Genomic DNA, 19,187 nt, shown 5'->3' with positions numbered 1-19,187 from the left:
AGCACATAATAGAACAACAACATCCTGTACACCATGTCCATGGAATTTTTTCGTTTCAGGTAGGTTGTCTGCCAGTGTCTAAACTCAGTTCCTTCACTGTCCTACTTTGGAAAAGTGAAAGTCTAGGATATAGATGTCTCTCTGATAGCAGGAGTTTGCCTGAAAATTTACTGAGCTAAGCATCAGTGATGGAAATCTTTCTTTATAAGTTGTGGGAGCTGCTTTTAAATTGACTTTGTTGTGATGCTGTTCTAAATATCATAGTCTCTGAGCCTCAGCATATTAAAGTTTACTGTGATAGTAGTGCAGATTGCTGATAACAAATAGCTGTGACCTGACTGATGACTCAAGGGGAAGATCCTCTGTATGAAGCCAGATTAATGCTTTGTTTGAACACCCTGGTTCACTTGTGATGGTTGGTTACTACAAACACATTTGAAATTCTGTTATCTGATGCAGATCTCATTTCCAGAGCTATCACAATTTGCATAGTTGGGGGAAGAACAGAAAAGCTGCAGGGTGGGTATAATAAAAATTTTATGCTTTGCCATGTCAAATATAATATAATTGTGGTTATCTTTTGTCTGTGCTGAACTGAGTTAAGCACTGACACTTAACAGGCTTGGATTACCAGAGTGCATAGTCCTAGACAGGTGCAATGATTTTGCATCTGGAGTTTTGTTGAAACTTCCAGATGTGCTGTTATCCCTAGAACAGTCTGTTTGTTGAAGGGGACCAGCTGACCTCAAATGACTGACTTCTTTCATGCTTCAGCAGAGATGACTTCCTACCAGGGCAACCCTGTTGTGAATGAGAAGAATGCTGACTTCTCTATTCCTTATTTTCAGTTCTATTTTAACATCAGCTCGGACAAACAAGAAGGTCTCTACAGCCTGTATTTCCATAAGTGTGTTGGCGAGAAAGGGCCAGCTAATGATCAGCAGCTGTTTAGTCTTGATGTGAGTATGGCTTCTAAAGGATAATTAACTTGTCAGCTTAGACTACAACATCCAGCTTCCAGCTCCAGCTTGTAACCAAGCACACGCTGCACATGAGTGCACATATGGGGTGGGAAGTGATTCAGAATTGTGTGCCAGTCTCTGCAGTGGCATTTCTGAAAGAAGTGACTACTGTAAAAATAATTAAAATACTGTTTTTGCAGAAATGCCTGAAAATCTGAAGGCTGAATGTGGGCTGGGTTCAGTCTACACAGTTGTGACCTGATGCTGTAACGAGATGGGAGCTGCATCAGCTGCTTGTGTTTTGCTGCACTCAGAAGTCACTTTTCTCTTTACATGATTGCAGATATTAAGGCTGTTGCTGCAATGTAAATTGTTAGTATTTGAATTCAGTGTTTTTGCTTTTTCTGGCCTAATTAAAGATGTGTTTTTATGGTGTTAGATACACATCCTAAAGGCAATATGTTCTAGCAAATGCCTCATCTCTTTTGATGTACAGGAATTTGTTCCTATGTGGTTTTGTTTGCTATCAGAGCTTGGTCTTTCTCTTTTTTCCCTTTCCTGTGTTCATGTTGGTGTATAATGAGCTGGTCTGGTATGAATCCTCTTACTGGCTGAGGTACCTCAGCCACATCAATCCCTGAACTGCTTTTTATGTGTTTGTGTAATGCCTATTGCAAGGGAACACAGAGGTGATAAAACTTAACAGCCCTAACTTGACTCAGACTACTTCAGAGCTGCTTCTGAAGTTACAGGTTTAGAAGACCAGCTTTCATAAATTGCTGTGTGGGTCACTTTGACCCACTGAAGAAATTGGAAAGAGGACAAAATGTGGATGATTGGTCTGCTGGGGTGTACTTAGAGATGCAGGACAGCTTCAGTGCTTCAAACCAGACTCAATGCATGATTTTATTGAAGTCCTAGCACATATGACTAAGCCACTTAGAGGTATAAATAGAATGCTAAATAATACTTCTGTTTTCTCAGTCACAGGAAAATAGGGTGGCAGCCCATTGTAGATATTGTTTCTGAATCAGAGGTGGGCAAATTGTGATGTTTGCTAGAGAGAACAAATATTCTTTGGGAAAATTGCCTTTCTGAATTATGCTTCATAACTGAAGCATTGTTTTCCAAGGGAATTATTCTGGTGGGAATAGTTTTGCAAAATGTTTTGAGACTCTTAAAGATGAAGAGTAGGTTTTGTTTTTTTTCTCTGAGACTCAGAAGTCACCCCTTCAGAAAAGCTCATGTTAAATGAGTGAATTTGATTGCGAAATGTAATTGTTAACTCAGTGCTTTAACAAAATAATTTTTTTTCCAACTGTGCATGTAACACACCTTTAATATTCAGATAGATGTTACGGAAAAGAATCCTGAAAGCTACCTCTCAGCAGGTGAAATCCCACTGCCAAAACTTTACATCTCCATGGCTCTCTTCTTTTTCCTGTCTGGGACTGTATGGATCCACATACTTCGGAAACGCAGGTAGGTTCAAATAGAGACCTACCCTGTTTGGTTTTTTATATTTCATTCCTCTTCTTGTAATGCCCAATTCACAGTCAGACTTGATCACCTCAAATGCCAAATCTGGCTCAGGTTTGTATGCTTAATACACATAGTTTATATGTGAAAACTGTTTCAGTCAGTATTGGTGTTGCAGACTGTCTTTCTAAAATTCCCAAATCTTATGTTGAAAGTTCTTCAGGTACATACTGTGGCAAAAAATAGACAGGAAATTCCTGTAGCTGATGTTAAAAGGAGAAGACTTTGAAAATAAATAATGAAAAAAAATCATCACTTTCCTTATTTGGGAAATTGCAGCTTATGGCAATATAGAGCCATAAATATCTTGATTGTGATTTGAATTACATTTAGCAAATTTTCTAACAGTTCAGAGATAAATATTTATATAAATATGTGGGATATTCTTATTAGTTAATAATTTCAATTATCCCAAGCAGTAAAAATCAGAGGTTTAGAACATGAAGTTGAAATATGGCTCAGGATGTGGCAGAAACTTGGACTGCATCATTAAGGGGAGTCTTTTTACACTGATGGTCAGCTCAGTCTGCAAGCAACTGCTTGACATTTACAGGTTTTAAAGAAATATCCTTGGAAACTGAAATTTTTCCTGCTGCCTTTTAAGTAATGCTCTTCCTTTTCTTTTTTTCTTCCCAGAAATGATGTCTTTAAGATCCACTGGCTCATGGCAGCCCTTCCTTTCACCAAATCGTTGTCCTTGGTCTTCCACGCGGTGCGTGCAACATCTCTGCCTGAAGTTGTTCAGCTAGGAAGCAGAAACATGGAATCCAGGACATGCTGTTGGGGAAATGAGCTTTGGAGGGAGCACGGTGGGAGGGAGAACTGGTCTTAATACTGAAGCATTAGAACTGAACTGCAGCTCTTTGGTAGAAGTGTTTGTTTTCATCAGCAAATTCTGACTTTAAGTACAATTGAGATCATGGCCTGAAGTGTTGAAGCAGCAAGGGTTGGTAGTGAATTCCACAAATTTTAATGTTTTGGCCTTCTGCAGTGGGCCTGAAAGCTTGGGCTGTGCTGCTGCTTCAGCTCCAGGACTTACAGTAAATATTCATAAATGACAACCTTGTTTGTAAAATTTAAAGGCAAGGAAGTATTATGGTGTATGGCAACAGACCTCGCCTTATCAGCTCTGAGACTTTCTATAGATAATGTCTCTGTTGAATTGTATTGACTTTCCACTGGAAATATATCTCATGAACAAAGGTAATGGCAAGCATTTAATTCTTCAGTATTTGTGCCAGCCATGATCTTCACCTTCATGCCCACGGTGTTATTCCTGCTACAAATATTTTTGGAGTCTAATGAAGTGAATCTGGCTTCCAGTGAAAATTAAACTAGCAAGCCTCTAGTCACCTAAAGCAACTGAACCTGAAAAAATGAATGAAAAAATAGGTTCCAACTGCAGTTGTTTCACTGTAGTTAAGCAGGGGAGTTGTGTGGGAAGGATATAGATTGTACAAGATACATCCACTAGCACTTAGGAAATAGAGCAAATGGAAAATGATCTCATTGTTGCTAAACAAAAGTAGAATGTGTTGGGAGGAAGTGCTCTCTGAATGTGGCAGAGCTGGGTTTGTACACACTGACTGGAAAGTGAAAGTGGCAGTGGATGTGGAGCAGACCTGTTTTTAGAGGGTGGGGTGTCAAAAGCAGCTTGTTAAGTGCTGTATTTTCTGTTTCCAGATCGACTATCACTACATCTCTTCTCAGGGATTCCCCATCGAGGGCTGGGCTGTTGTTTATTACATCACTCACCTGTAAGTATGTCAGAAGATTGATATGATAGATTGAAATTGCAACTGGGGCTGTCTCCCTCCTGTACAGAGTGGGAAATCTTTGTTCTCATGCAGACCACAGTACCAAAGACTCAGCAATCAGCCCTGTGTGAAGGGGAAAGCTCCACTTACAGAGGGCAGCTGCAGAGAATTGGCACTTCTGTGGGTGGAGGAGTAAAAGGATAACAAATGCTTTACTTTTCTTTGTTCCCACTAATATTCAAGTATCTCATTTGCTCCTGGTGTGAATGGTAAGTGGATACAGCTGTCACTATTTGCTGCTGCTCACAATGGTGAATGGATGACTCCCCTAGGAAAATATTGCATATATTGTGAATGAAGCCTAATACTGCTCTGTGATACAGAGTTGTAGCAAGTACATTTGCTTCATTATTGTGGGATGGATAAGTGCTTGCCAAAATTATGGATAGTGAAGCATTTGTTTGGGTTTGTGGCTTTATTGGCAGTGGGAGAAACCTGGGCAGAAGAGGAAGTGTGATAAAATAGTCTCTCACTGCAGTGTCTGTTTCTCTTCCAGACTGAAGGGAGCTCTTCTGTTCATCACTATTGCCCTCATTGGCACAGGCTGGGCTTTCATTAAACACATCCTGTCAGATAAAGACAAAAAAATTTTCATGATTGTCATCCCACTTCAGGTGAGGACTGAGCTGTACTCATACTTCCTGTCTTGTGGGAGAGCTGCTCGTGCAAACTGGAAAAGGCTGTGAAAGCTTCACACAGTACCATGTAGTTCTTGCTTGTATGAGCCTGCTTGTATGGCTCTTTCCTAGTCCAGAAGTTACTGTAGTTCTCCCATGTTGGGCATGAGATAATAGTGATCAAAGAGTTTCAGCAAATGAAAACTGGCTATAAAGGAGTGTGACAAAACCTGAGCTGGAAAACAGTGCTGAATAAGTAGAGGAAATGAATTAAAGTTGTCACTGCTGAAGTGCTTGCTGAATGCCTTAATTAAATAAACAATGGGAAAAACAAGACTTGTAGGTCTGGTGGGTCTGAGGGAAACATGCCCAGTGGTTCAGGGTGCTCAGTGCTGGTCTCCTACTTGAGGAACTGAAGTACACAGGAGAACAGCACTTTTGTTTGTTGTATGTAAAGTACACAGGAGAACAGCACTTTTGTTGTATGTTGAAGAGATTTTCTGCCTTTCCAGATGCAAGCCCTTAGCAGAAGTATATATCATTAGTGTTTGAGGCTCTTACAGAGCTCAGGTGTGGAGTACAAAAGATGGTCAATGACCAGTGTGAATTACCTGCTTGATTTAGCATTATGTATTTTTACTATTGGCTGTATGTGCCACACAGTCCTGTGTCTGTGTTTCAATAAGTCAGTTTTGCTCCTTTTTATCTCAGCTGATGCAGTAGATTAGGCACAGTATATAAGAGAAGAACTACTTTCTGAACGTCTGCAGGAATAAGTTCCCATCAGTTTTATTTCTGCAAATCTTATGAAGATGCTGCTGAACATGTGACTTTTGGATGTAGAGCTGCAGAAAAATTACTGATGGTACTGGCTGGGCTTTTGCTGAATTGGCAGCCCACCTGTAGTGGCTCCTTGGGCAGTTTCTAAACCATAACCTTGTCTTGTGTAGGTACTGGCAAACGTGGCCTACATTATCATAGAGTCAACAGAGGAGGGGACAACTGAGTATGGACTGTGGAAAGAAATCCTTTTCCTGGTGGACTTGCTGTGCTGTGGAGCCATCCTGTTCCCAGTGGTATGGTGAGTTGCTGGATGTGGAAAACGTGAACTAAAGGCCATTGACAGCTCTGCCAAAGCACAAGAGCTCTGTGGTCCTGTGGAGTCAGGCATTCTGTTAACTTTTATATCAGCCTTAACATTTCAGTCTAGTGCTGTGGAAGATGCTCCTTTTGGGGATGTTGGAGTGGGGGTAAGGGAAGGTGGGTGGCAGTTTAAATGTGGCCAGCACTGTGCAGGCTGTAGGTACTTTTGAGACTTGGAATTTTGCAGAAGTGTTGACTCTCTAAATTTAAAAAAATGGGATTTGACTTCACTGACTGAGATTAGATACTTGACTGCTAAATTTCAAAACAGTAGTGTTGTCTGAGATCAGGGCTGCCTTCAAGCAGAAGCTGCCTGTTTATTTGACTGTTTATAAGAAATAATCCCACAGGGAGCATTTCCCCGCCCTTCCTTCCACTCTACTTGGCAGGGAATAATGTTGGTTATATAAAACTCAACCAAAACACAGATAATTCAGATAAACACTATTGTTGCTGCTTGCCAGTTAGCCAGAACATTTATCTTCTAAATGCATTTTGTCTTAATTGGATAAACAGCTGGGTTTAAAGGAGGATGTCAAGGAGCTTCTGGCTCCTTGCTTAGTAAACACAGAATATTCCTCTTTTTCTCCAGTATCTCCATTATTTTTTTCTGAAATGCAGATTATATAAATGTCTCGTAGCATGGCATCACTCTAGAGTGTAACTCTTGAGTTTTTCAGAGGTGTGGCTCAGTAGATGGAAATAAGCTCCAGCTTGACTTGTGAAGGTGGGTTTCAGCTGGCCTTCTCTTCCCCTGCACACTCCTGGTGGCCTTCTGCCAAGGCTGGGAGATATTTTCCAAGAAATTTGCTCTACCCACGTGTCCTTTCCCTTGCTCCAGTCAAAATGCTTCAGCTCTGAGGTTGAGGAGCATTGGCAATGGTAAATAAAAGCTGAGGGATATTAACTTCAATTGCAGAGGGACTCAATCTCCTCTGATAAAGGTGACTTCTGCAGTCACAGTTCTTGCTACCTAATGGTGGGATCTGTATGCCCAACCTAGTGAGGTGTTGGTACAAAACTTATTTCCATAAAGGAATTGTATCTGAAGAACAAATGTGAGCTGTCTTGTGACTGTTCATGGTGTGCAACCAATATTCCTGCATTGCCATGGTGCCAACATAAACTGGCAGTGAAGCCCCTGACATAAAATCCTGCCCCTTTTTCCTCTGGATAGTGTCACTGCAGCTTGTGGGATGACTCATGTGAGCAAGGTGACTAAGACTTGGCCCCTGAATTTACATTCCTGCAGGGTAGTTTCTGTTACATAAGTTGCCTATGTAGATATGTAAGCTGTAATCAACTATTTAAATGAAAAGACCTTAAAAGAGCAGTAAGATGCCAAATGCTTGGCAGTACTTTGAAGAGTAGCTCAGCTTAATTGTACAAGTGGAAAGCATTATGCTGGAAAATGCCCCAGTTTCTCACTCTGCTCCTTCCCTCCCACAAAGCCTTCTGTAGGCTGAAGTAGGTTTTAGCAATCTGCTTTCTTAATCCCAAGGAAGTAGAGGTGCTTGAGCTGACTGCCTGAGCTGGGGGCATGTGGGTGAAGTGTGTGCAGTGCTAAGCACAGTTAATTAGGATCATACTCCAGCCATAAAGAGCTAACAAAACTTATTAGTGATCTAGAGAACTGCTGTGAAAGAGGAGTGTAAAACTTATCATGAATCTATTTTTTATTTTTCAGGTCAATAAGACATTTGCAAGAGGCTTCAGCAACAGATGGGAAAGGTAAGTAATCTGTATTCTTTTTCCTCTTTTATGCTACATGTTATAATGCCAGAGTCAAACACGTGATGCTGATGTAAAAACCTAACTAAGGCTGTACATCTACACTGTATCAGTGCCCCTCTGCTTTTCCTCAGTGGGCTCAGTTATGGGAATAACTTTTGGAAAATTACCTTTTTCCTGTATTGCTTTAATTATCAGAACTGCAGTGTATTCTCTGCTCCTTGCACAGCTCTCAGTGCTCAAGCTAGACATGACATCTAGAGCAAATCATCTTGACAGATTTGCCATTTTTTCCTCACTTGAGTGTTCAGAAACAGAACTAGAAATGAGTTCCAGAATTGCTGACTATTAGCCCAAATAGACCCACTTATTTCAATTTCTGCACAAATGTATTCCTGACAGAACAGAGGGAAATAAACTTCATTATGAAACAAAACATAACTTGGCATTCAATATAGCACAGTTCCTGACTTGTCCATGTTTGTGCAGCAGCTCCAAGGGCTGCCTGTGGAAAGTGGAGTTATGTTTATTGTAGCACTGAAAAGGAGCTGATGGATGGAAAGGCCAAACGTGGCTGCAGTAGAGTGTGCTTTTCCTGCCTTATCTGCTCATTTCTTCTGGATTAGGTCCTTGCATACAAGCTGTGGAGCACAGCACTGGCTTCCTTGGAAGCAGGCAGCCTTTTCCATCTTCTGTCATTCTGTGGTTTACTCTCCAAAGCTTCATCTGTAGAAGGTCATTTGTTGGCAACAGCCTTTTAACTTCAGTCCTATCCTTCAGCTCTTGGCTCTCCTTTCTGGAATTCTGTAGCCAGGTCTGGATAGTCCTTCCAGCCTTTTCCTTGGCTTTCACAGACACTTCTGCACTTCACTGATTGTAGGTGAAATGTAAGGCTGGGTACTGAACTTAGCTCATACGCAGCACAGATTATTTCACTTTCTGCCATGTGTTAAATTTAAACAATACTTGTGATCACCCTAGCATGCTTTCTTGATGTTCCAAGCTGTTAAAAAAGCCACCAAATAACAACCCTACAAGTTACCTACCCCAAACCTAATGGTGGAAAATTACTCATTTCTAATAGAAGCAAATGTTAAAAAAGTCAGTTATCAAAGTGTAATATCAATGTTATTGGTAGCTTTCTTATCAGTGCATTCACTTGGGTTCAGTGACATTTATTGATGGATTTGTTTTACCTTGTCCACTGAACCTATGTTCTGGAGTATTTATGCTCTTACCTTTAAAAATCCTGGTAAGTTCAGATTTCCTTGAAGCAGTCTTTCTGTTGAACCAAGGACTTCACACATGTCAGGCCTGGTTCTTAGCTGAGTGGCCATGGATCTGTCTGTCCTGGTGGTGAGCACACAGCAATTAATGCATGTAATTAAGGCAGAAAGCCTTCAGGTCTGTGTGGCCCCATGTGATCTCCCTGTACCTACCATGGTTGTTATCACAAGATGGTGCTGTGGAGTTTGATAAACCTCAGACATGCTGAGAAGGAGAGAAGTGAGGTGGCCATAGCAGGGATGTTCGTGTGTAGGCTCAGCCTATCCACTGTCCCTCATACCAGGTGAAATTCAGATTTGAGTAAATCCAGGCAGTTCTGTAGGATGCACTGTGGTGTGTAAAAAATGTGGAAGGAAAAAAATGTTAATTTGAGAGGAACTGGGTGTTGTCTTTACAGCTAGTCAGTGCTATACACAATAGCACTTAAGGTCTGGTTTAGTCCTGTGTTTTGTGTTGTTCTCCATGGGTGATGATTCTCTTTATGCTGAACGTCACCTCTGCTGTTGCCAGCTTTACCTAGTGGTGTTGCCCTCTGGTTGTGCAGATCTGCAAGTTCAGTAACTGTGTATACAGGGGGACTTAGCAACTCTGTTATGCTACACTGATAATAAAAGAATAGCTAAGGAATAGATTTTCAGGGGAAACATTGCACAGGCTGAGAGCAGATTGTGGCTGCAGTGCTAGGATTCACTTGTGAAACACAATCTGGTTGGACTATTTAGAGGCTGTTGAAAGGAGCCCACGGGGAGCAAGTGAGTGGCAGTGTGATGCCAGAAGCAGAATGTTACCTAGTGCTGTCATGCTGCTAGTGTGGCTGGTTGAGAAAACCAAAAGTGATTTATTTGCACTGTAAAAAAGTGAAATCATTCATGTTAGGTTTATCAATGAATTCTCTTCACTAGAACCACATGCTCTGTAAGCTTCCTTTGGAGGCCCTGTTCTTCTGAGGGGCTGCTCGATGTCTCAGCTTCTCATGGGAATAAAAAATAGAACCACTGCTTACTATTAAATCACAAGCATTTTTTTCCCCCGCAGTTAAAGGCGGTTTTCTCCTGAAGTAGTAAAAGTTACTGGATTTTCTCATTATGCAGTTTGTGTTCCATGGTTAGAGCTGGCTGGGTTGTGTGCAGACACTGCTGGGCTACCTCTGGCCTGCTGGGATTTATTGTCAAGGGCTGCTTTCCCTCTTCTCTCACACAGATTTCATTAACTTATAGGATGTATTGGGGAATTACATTCTACACATTCAATAGCTGTTTTTCCTGGCACTGCGTGTTCTGGTGATGTCCTTGCTGATGACAAAGTACTAAAGAAAATTATTATTTCTTCCTTGCATCTGTTAGGACTAACAACTCCAGGACTTCATGGCTCAGTATCCTGGTGCTGTTTCCTGAGTGTTTTTCATGCTCTCTCCCAGCTGCTTCTCCACCTGTTTATTAGGTGGCAGTCCCCTGGGTCAAGTGGCAGCCATGACTGGAGTGTGACTGGATTAGGAATGGAGCAGATTTGGATTTACCAGACCTTTAGTCTGGGCTTGTCATAGGCCTTTGTTTTAGCAACATACAATTAATAAAAAAGCCTGTTCTAAGTGGCACTGATTTGGAATCACTAGCTAATAGCCATTTAAACTAGATTAGATATTTTTAAAAGAAAAGCAAAGTGGGAAAGGTGGAGAAATGGGTCTAAAGCCGTAGTTATCCATGGAGACCTTACATACCGAGATGCTGTGGATTGCTTGTGAAGAGTAGGCAGGGCACAGTGCTATGGCTGAGTTTGAGCTGCCTGGTTGTTTGCTTTTTTCCCTTGAAGGTGATCTTTAAAGCAGTATATCTGACCTACACAGGCTTCTTATCTTGCACAGCAGTGGGCGTAAACATCCCATTTTTAGAATCTTTTTTCCTCCCCTTTTAAAATCGCCACCTTCAGACTTAAGCAAGTGCTTAGTTACACCTTTGATCTGTCACTATATCTTCCTTCAGGTGGGGAGCCTTTGCTCTCTGTCCATTTGTAGATCTACATTGCAAATGTCTTGCAGATTTAAGGAAATCAGTCTTGCAAACTGACCTAGAATTGCTCAGCCTGCAAAGCTGCTCAACTGCCACCACCTTGTTTACAGGCATGTCGAGAAAAGAGAGGGAGTACCTATAATTTATACATCATTTTTGTTTGAAACTCTTGAGTTTTTTGGTCACTGGACCTCTCAAGTCTCATAGCACACCCTTGTGATCACATCCCCTGTTGTTTGAGGGAGGAATGGGTTGGAAAGCAGTTTGTTCTGCTGGTACCTGTGTGTTTGTGATGAGAGATGTGACATGGCACAGTCAGATCATGGGTTGCTGTTTTCCTGGACCACTGCAGTTAGAGTTGGCAGCAGAATTAGGGAAATACATGGCAGCCTGTTGCTCCCAGGCATCATTCATTCCCTGTGCTCCGTGCAGTGGGCAAATGATGATTAATGCTTTTGGGCTTGCCCCATGTCAGGAAAAAACATTTGGAGTATTCAGTGTCTTCCTGCTGCTGTGGCATGGAAATGCTGTGAACAAAGGGCCTGGTCCTGTGTGGTGCAGAGCAACCCGTACTTGGCTGGACTCAGCACCACTTCCAGGTGCCCCAGAGAGCTGTCCAGGGTTGATGTGGCAGCTCTGTGCTTATCTTTTGCTTTGGACTTTATCTGACCTGGTGGAGCATTTCTGTGCCAAATGGCTGATGTGGTTCAGGACATTCAAGATTAACAAGTCTGTGCCACCTTCTTGGTGATACTGAGCCTTGCTGTATCTGTCTGACCTCTTCTTTCTAGTACAGGAATGCTTTTAAGCAGAGAGCTCAGGCTGTAGAGCCACACTTCTCAGAGCTTATTTTTCAAGGGTTAGATCTACATGTGCTGCATCATTGGGGGAGAGCAGAAAGCTTCCATTTACAGTTTGATAATGGCACAAATCACATCTCAAATGCATCAGCGTGAGTAGGGCAAGCAAAGCATTGAAGAAATATTCTCAGCTGTACCTTGAGCCTGTTCACAGGCTTGCATTATGGTTTTTCTTTATGGATTCTGTTGTCTGGGTTCAAGCTCCCTGCACCCTCAGCTGCAATCCTGTGATTGTTATTATGTACATATCCTGAAAAGGTTGGATTTATTCAGCAAAAGGCTATTGTGTGATGTGCAAGTGGATGGTCCAGCTTCTTTTTCCATCTTACAGACAGCCTCAACATTGGAAATTAGCATGAGGACAGTCTCAAAAAGAGACTGCTTATCAGAACACTGGGTGTGCTCTGTTTTGATTGATGCAGATCAGGCTATTGCAGGCACAAGCTGTTAAAGTAAATGGCGATAGAGAGGGAAAACTGAGTGTAGCAAGGTCTAGATGCTATAAATCTTCCATGGAAGATGGCTTTTATCTTTCTAATTACTATTTGAAAGAGCATGAATTAATTTCTAAAATCTTTGGTGGAAGGTCTTTTTAAAAATTTTTTCCCCTTCTCTGCAGTTAAGTACTGTCCTTTGCAGAATGGTTATCATACTCAAAATATAAATTTACCCAACCTTTACTGCATGCTGAGATTGCTGCTGTGTTATCACAGCCTTACAGGTTTGGGTTGCAAGTGATTCAAGTTGTAAGTGACAACTGCTGGCTGAGCCTTGCTCCTTGTAAATGCTGCTGTTGCTGTCTGGGCTGCCAGGCTGAGGTGAACAGAAATCTTGGAGTGTCCATGATAGCAAGACTCAAATAATACTGCTTGGAGCACATTCAGCCTGTGAAGAAGCAATTCACAAGCTGCTGATGCCAAGCAATGATGATTTTAGATTTTTCTCCAGAACAGTGTGTCCTGTAGCTTTGAGTTGTTAAAAAAAAAAACTGGCAGAATTTTGTAGACATGCATTAATGCTGACTTACGTATCTGGTAGCGGAGAGAAATATTGCTGCAGTTGAGGAGAGCAAGTCAGCTTCCACAGGTGCTCCTTTGCCTTTCTCCTTGGTGGTGGCTGTCTTTTTTTCCCCTCCTTGCCCTTCCTTCCCATGCTCAGACATTCTGGATATGTGAATATTTGGAAATGGGAATCCATTTATGACTCTTTGCTATTGATTATCATGATGAATAGCTGAGATGTTGAGCTGTGCTCCATCTCTGACTGGGAGAGGTGGAATTATGACACTTCATTTGGCAGTCAGATCTTTGGCTTTGCTGTCCTTTCCTCCTATGCAGTGCCTGAATCCAGCAGAAATGACTCCCCAGCTCACTGCTGTTGACTGTAAAGCACTGATAGACTGGCAGTTTGAATCGCAGCTGTTGAGTTGGTGTTCCTTCAGCTACAAAGCCTGGTAATTCTCCTGGCCTGTCAGTGCACCAACTGGTGGCAGTTCTTGAAGTTGGACGTGTTGAGTTCAAAATAGATCCTTCTGTGTGCAAACCGGTGTGTGGGAAATCACAAGATCTTCATGGTCACACTTAATGCAGCTCTTCTTTAGCTAGGACAATATTGCTTTCCTGTTTCACAATTCACTGCACTTATCATGCATATTTACATGCTTTCATTCACCAACTCTATTAGGAAAAGCTTTTAACTTCAGATCATCAGTCAGTTCATGTCTTGTGTTGGTCAGGTTGCTGCTCTTAGAATGTGTCTGCTGGAGGAGGGTTTGTATCTGGCTTGAGGTGTCTGTAGCATTCAGTAGTACCCCAGGAACACTAAAGGTAAACTGGAAAGGGACTCTTGATCTTTAGATTATAAAAGTAGTTTTATAACAGAATGCTGACTGTCTTCACTGTAGTTTCTGTAGTGGGAACCTACAGGAATTTATTTGCAGTGGTGCATTTGACACTTCCTTTGCATAAGAAAAGCTGCTTTGTTTTCGGCAGAGGAGGTGAAGCATTTCTTAGGGAGCTATTAGCTCTCCTCTCCCTCATCTGAAATACTGTATTTTGCTGTCTTGTGAACCTGGAAGACCTTACATGTAAATATATGCAGCCTTTTATAAATCATTGCAGTGGGTGAGTTCTGTGAGGGGATGCAGGTGAACTTCAGCTCAATGTATTGCACTTCCACATCTGAGAAATACATTACGAGGACTTGGAGGGAATACCAGTAAATATGTGGCAGTATTTTTTAATTGGCAGCTCATGTTCATTGGCTCTGAACTGCATCTCTGGATGCTGTCAACAGATCTTGGACTCTTTGCCTCTCATGTTGTCACAAAAGCATCAGTGGCCTGTGTTTGTAATCCTGCTGCACATCTAAAAGCTGACTCTTAGAGCAGAGCTGACAGCTGCTCCATCTGTTGTTGACCTCAGCTGGTTCACATGCTCTCTGTGCTCTCCAGCTGATGTGATGAGTGCAATACTGCAGGTTCACCTTGGGGCCTGGGCTGGCACGTTTGGGAACTGCTCAGGATGATTTCCTGAGCTTGTGAGTTGTGCCTGAGCCATGACAGAGGAACTTGCTTAGGTTTTCAAGTGCTTAGGCTGCTGTCCAGCAAGGTGCAGTGGTTCCCAGAGCTGTGATTACCTGCAAGTTGCTCAGCTCAGCTCTAGGCATGGAGCAGGTCAGGGAGGGCTCTAGAAAAGACAGGAATTTTCTAGGAGGCAATGTCAGGTGGAATGGCCCTTCTGGCAGGAGAGAGTGACAATATGCAGTTGGCTGTACACAGGTAGAGGAAGAATTACAGAATGCAGAGTGTGTGCATGTAAAATTTAATGCAAAAACAATCTCGGTTCCGTTTTTTGAGTGAATTCACCCCAGCCTGGGAGTTATCCTGTATGTGGACACGCCCAGCTGGCACTCCTCAGTAAAATCCTTCTAGCCTGGGTTTACCTGAGTCCTGCTTTTGACCACTTGCCTACCCTGCAGACAGGTATCAAAAGAAATTTTCTCATGTTAACAATTTTCTGATGGACTTTTGTGTTCTCTTTGTAGCAGCCATTAACCTAGCAAAGCTGAAGCTCTTCAGACATTACTATGTCATGGTAAGTAAAACACCTGCACACATGCATGTGGGGAACTTGGAAGCTGTTCAAAGCTTTTGATGGAATACTTATTGGAAACTACTGCAGCTGGTGCATGTGGTAGAGGCTCTTAGCACTGCTGTGCTTTGGCATCTTGGTCAACTGGCTTACAATCCTAAAAGCAACTTCCTTTTTTCTCCTAATGGTTATATCCTTCTGTCTCTCTTTAAATTCCAGCTATTTGTAATGCTTCCTGATTTCCTCTGGAGACAGCTTGAGATGCCAGTTGAATTGATGGGCTTGAATAACATACTGTAAACTTGCTAAAAATTAAACTTGGGACCAAATGGTGCCTGGAGATGCATGTGTGCAGTTCCTGATTAAGTCAGTGGGAGCCATGAGTACGTTTCCCAGGAGAACACAGGCTTCTTAATGATTTCCAACGGCCTCATTTCAGGCTCTCCTAAGTGGCAAGAGTAATAAATTACAGTTGTGATTCTTGAAATTCTATGAAATTGTAATACTTAAAGAATTTCCTGCTGTAACTTGAGTATGTTACCAATAGTTTGAGTTATTGGATGTTCAACAAGCAGTAGAACTCTCAGCCTATATCTTCCATGTTTATTGAGGAGCGTGATAATGCTGGTTTGACGTAATGAGTTGTCTGGGAATTGCTTGAGCTGTTTCTTTGGGGTAAGAAGGTTCTTTGAGGATGGTGCTAGTGTTCTCATGCTTTCTCCTTTTCCTTCCCAGATTGTGTGTTACATTTACTTCACACGGATCATTGCAATTCTCATAAAGATTGCTGTTCCGTTCCAGTGGAAATGGCTGTACCAGGTATTTGCCAGCAAAGGAAAATACATCAATTTCTTGATCTTTAAATATAACTGCACAACAAAATTCCATAAAATGTTCCTCATGTTGTACTAAAACATCTCAAAGCACACTGCAGTACCCTGCCTCCTCTTGATTTTATCACTGATGTGCTTAAGGTGAAAGAATATATTCTTGGTTTTATGTTTGTCCAGCAAGGTTGCTGGATTATACATGAGATGTCTGAAAGTAATTGCATTATTGATTTTCAGTCTTTCAATTTAAAAATGTCTGAAGGAAATTAATCAAGAACATACAAAGGAGAAAAAAATTAGTCAGGTTTGCTCTATATAATTGAAGCCTGAGGGAGCCAGGGAAATAGGCTTTTGCTCTTCCATCTACAGGCTTCTTTTGCCTATGGACTTCTAAATACTTGGTTTCTTAACTCATAATCCAAGTGACTGTGCAGGGAGTCCTTGGAATACATTAACTGTTGAAAAAACTAAGCAATGTAGGGATGATTCCCTCCCCCACCATTTAAAAAGCCAAGTCTTGCCATAGTTCTTTTAAAGCTCTGGAGAGATGGATAGAACTGTAACTCTATTTAAAGTGACAGGGAAAACTAAAAGAACAAAGGATTTGACAGCCTTTAGCCTGGGATTAATGACAACCAGACAGGAATTATTTTATTTCTGCTGTGGCCCAGGCCTCTTGGCCATTAAACCTTGAACCTTATGAATGAGGAGCAATGTTTTGTGACCACAGAGCATAGCAGGGCTGAACCTCAATCTCAGTCTCGTGTTTTCCCTTGCAGCTGCTGGATGAAATGGCCACACTGGTGTTCTTTGTCCTCACTGGGTACAAGTTCCGTCCAGCATCAGACAACCCTTACCTACAGCTCTCTCAGGACGATGAGGATGACTTGGAGATGGAAGCTGTGTAAGAACCCCTCTCCCCTTTGATTTACCTCTTCACTTGATTTGAGAAAAGTAATGTTTAAAACCAGTTTACATGAATCTCTCTAAATCCTTCTCTGACAAAGAGGATCTGCCCACGTTTAAAGAGGAGGTGTCTGTACTGGTGTGTGTAAAGAGATTTGTGGTGTGCACAGGACCCTCTGACCTGGATATTGCAGTAGTGTGGAAAAAGCTGGTAAAGCTTTTCATGGGGCAAAAAGATGCCCATAAAAATGTGAAGTAAGAAAGCTTTTAATTTTAATTTAGATATGGAACATGGATAGTTTTACAGTTCATCATTAATGCTTCATATACTTCACAGCAAAAATGACCCACCAATCTGCAGAATGTAAATAAAAATAAATCTATAAAAATAATGTAATAATAAATAGATGAACAGGGTGTAAAGTCCCTTCTGCCTTGGTGTTCAGCTTTGCAAAAATTTATTTTAAGCAACACTGAGCCAAGGAGATGGATTTTTATCAATATCTTCCCTGGTTTATTCCCTGCTGTGAAACCATGAGGCACCACAAATGCTTCAGGACCTGAGCTAGTCTGGAAAAATTATACAGCAGGGCTCAAGCTAAGTCCCTGTCATTTTCTTTGCAGTGGTTTTCTGAGGACTTAAAAATTGAGTGGCATTTTTGAATGTGTAATTAAAAATGCCCTAAGAAATTCTGCCTGCCAGGAGTGTTGGATACAGCTTTACATGCCCCGGAGTCTGCTGCCTTAATAGGAGCAGAGCTAACCTAATCCTTTGGTAGTTACAGGTTTGATGCATAATTGCAATTCATGTACAGGCTCAGAAGCCTGTTCCTAAGAGTTTTTCCAGTTGGGCAAATCTCCTTTACCTGGGTGAAATAAATCAACTCTGTTTTTATTACAGAGGCAAAAAAAAGTCCAAATGTGTTTGCTGTCATAGTTAGCTGAAAAAGAAATTAATCTTATATGAAAACTGCTACAAGGAGGTTTGAATCATAGAATCCAGACTGAAATGTCATGTAAGGAGTTTAACTTCTCAGAAATATGGCTAGTAACAAAGCTCTTTTTAAATGCTTAGCTATTTTTGCTTTGGGTCTAGAAAATCTGTCATTTTTGCAAGTGGAATCCAACTAGTGGGTAGTGACCTTAAAATCACTATCACTTACATGTGTTTCAATGGTTTATGTAAGAAACTGGTCTCAGTTTGGAAGCTGTTTGGTAAAAAAGCATTCACATCAGGAAGTCACTGTGTGAACTGGCAGGATTTGTGATTGTAGCAAAACAAGCTTTTTTCCCTTTTTGCCTGTTAGAGCGAATTTCAACTTTGTATTACGTGCTTAATGAATTTTTGCTTGTGGGGGTTTTGCTAGGACTAATAATAGGACACCTGTCAAATACAGTTATTTTAGTCAATTGAGAAGTTGCTAAATTTAGGAGAATCTGCCAAAAATGAGCTGGAGGAAGTTTAATGAAGTAATTCAGTGATTTACATCTCATCAGGGTTAGAATTCCTTGTGAGCCTTTTCCTAGTAAGGCATTTTGCTCTTTGCTTTGGGAGTTTCCATTGTTGTGCCTCGTGGGTTGTTCCCCTTAGCCTTGCTTGAATTTTCTGATTTCATTCACCAGAAGTTTTTTTCCATTTGGGCACTTGGCAGAGTATAATCTGTGCCTGGTTCTCCCTTCCCCAGCTCCATCAGGAAGGTTATGTTTGTAGATCTTTGAATAACAGAGTTTATACACATTCTGAGACAGGTGAAGCACTGCAATGGATGTGTATGGAATTTCTCACTGATTTGGTCTTGCTGGTCCTGATTTTGTCTTCATAAATATTAAATGTTGTTTCTGTTTTCTGGGGGGAAAAGCTATCTGGGTTTATTTGAGCGGGTGACTAAGTATCTGTCAGTGTCCTGACTAACCACTGCATGAGTGTTTTGTCTTTCATGTGATAAATACCCACTTGTCTTTACAGGCTATGGCAGAAACAAAAAACCTGCAAACTTCTTGGTGTTCTGCTATGTCAGTTTTATTACTTTTTGCCTTTTCCAGAAGGTTTTTGTTTAAAATCAGGTTCTCTAAAACAGAAGCATTCAGTTCCTTTAGTCTCAACATTTCTATAAGCTGTGAGGTTATCAAACCTCTTTTCCAGGCTTGCTTTTCTTCCATGAAAAAAAAAAAAAGGACATTTTAAGTGCAGCTCTCTAGTTTGGATCTGTTTTCATGCATTGAAAATGATACAAATCTCAGTCTGGCAATAAATGCAAATATTGTTAAGGACATTGGAAATCTGGAAAGTTTCAAGAAAAATCTTCAAATTAGGTGTCTGCACAAAAGCAACACAAGGCACAAATCCTCTCTTTGTAAGTCCTTGTAACTCTCAGGAATAAAATACAAATCAAGAAT

At 41.3% G+C, this 19,187-nt stretch overlaps 1 protein-coding gene across 1 annotated transcript in view; it reads left to right on the top strand.

The window, feature by feature from the left end:
• Positions 1-16,792, top strand: part of GPR107 (G protein-coupled receptor 107) — a 20,736-nt gene extending 3,944 nt beyond the window's left edge. Inside the window, exons 6-16 of the mRNA XM_014307160.1 lie at positions 3-59; positions 849-959; positions 2,311-2,444; positions 3,138-3,213; positions 4,185-4,258; positions 4,815-4,932; positions 5,886-6,016; positions 7,766-7,809; positions 15,008-15,057; positions 15,790-15,873; positions 16,664-16,792. Coding sequence (XP_014162635.1) covers positions 3-59; positions 849-959; positions 2,311-2,444; positions 3,138-3,213; positions 4,185-4,258; positions 4,815-4,932; positions 5,886-6,016; positions 7,766-7,809; positions 15,008-15,057; positions 15,790-15,873; positions 16,664-16,792 — 1,008 coding nt within the window. The remainder of the gene's footprint in view (positions 1-2; positions 60-848; positions 960-2,310; positions 2,445-3,137; positions 3,214-4,184; positions 4,259-4,814; positions 4,933-5,885; positions 6,017-7,765; positions 7,810-15,007; positions 15,058-15,789; positions 15,874-16,663) is intronic.
• The last annotated feature ends 2,395 nt before the right edge of the window (positions 16,793-19,187 follow it).

The sequence above is a fragment of the Geospiza fortis genome, unplaced genomic scaffold (genome assembly GCF_000277835.1).
Source record: "Geospiza fortis unplaced genomic scaffold, GeoFor_1.0 scaffold27, whole genome shotgun sequence".
Lineage (NCBI taxonomy): Eukaryota > Metazoa > Chordata > Aves > Passeriformes > Thraupidae > Geospiza > Geospiza fortis.
This window is presented reverse-complemented; position numbering and strand designations above follow the sequence as displayed.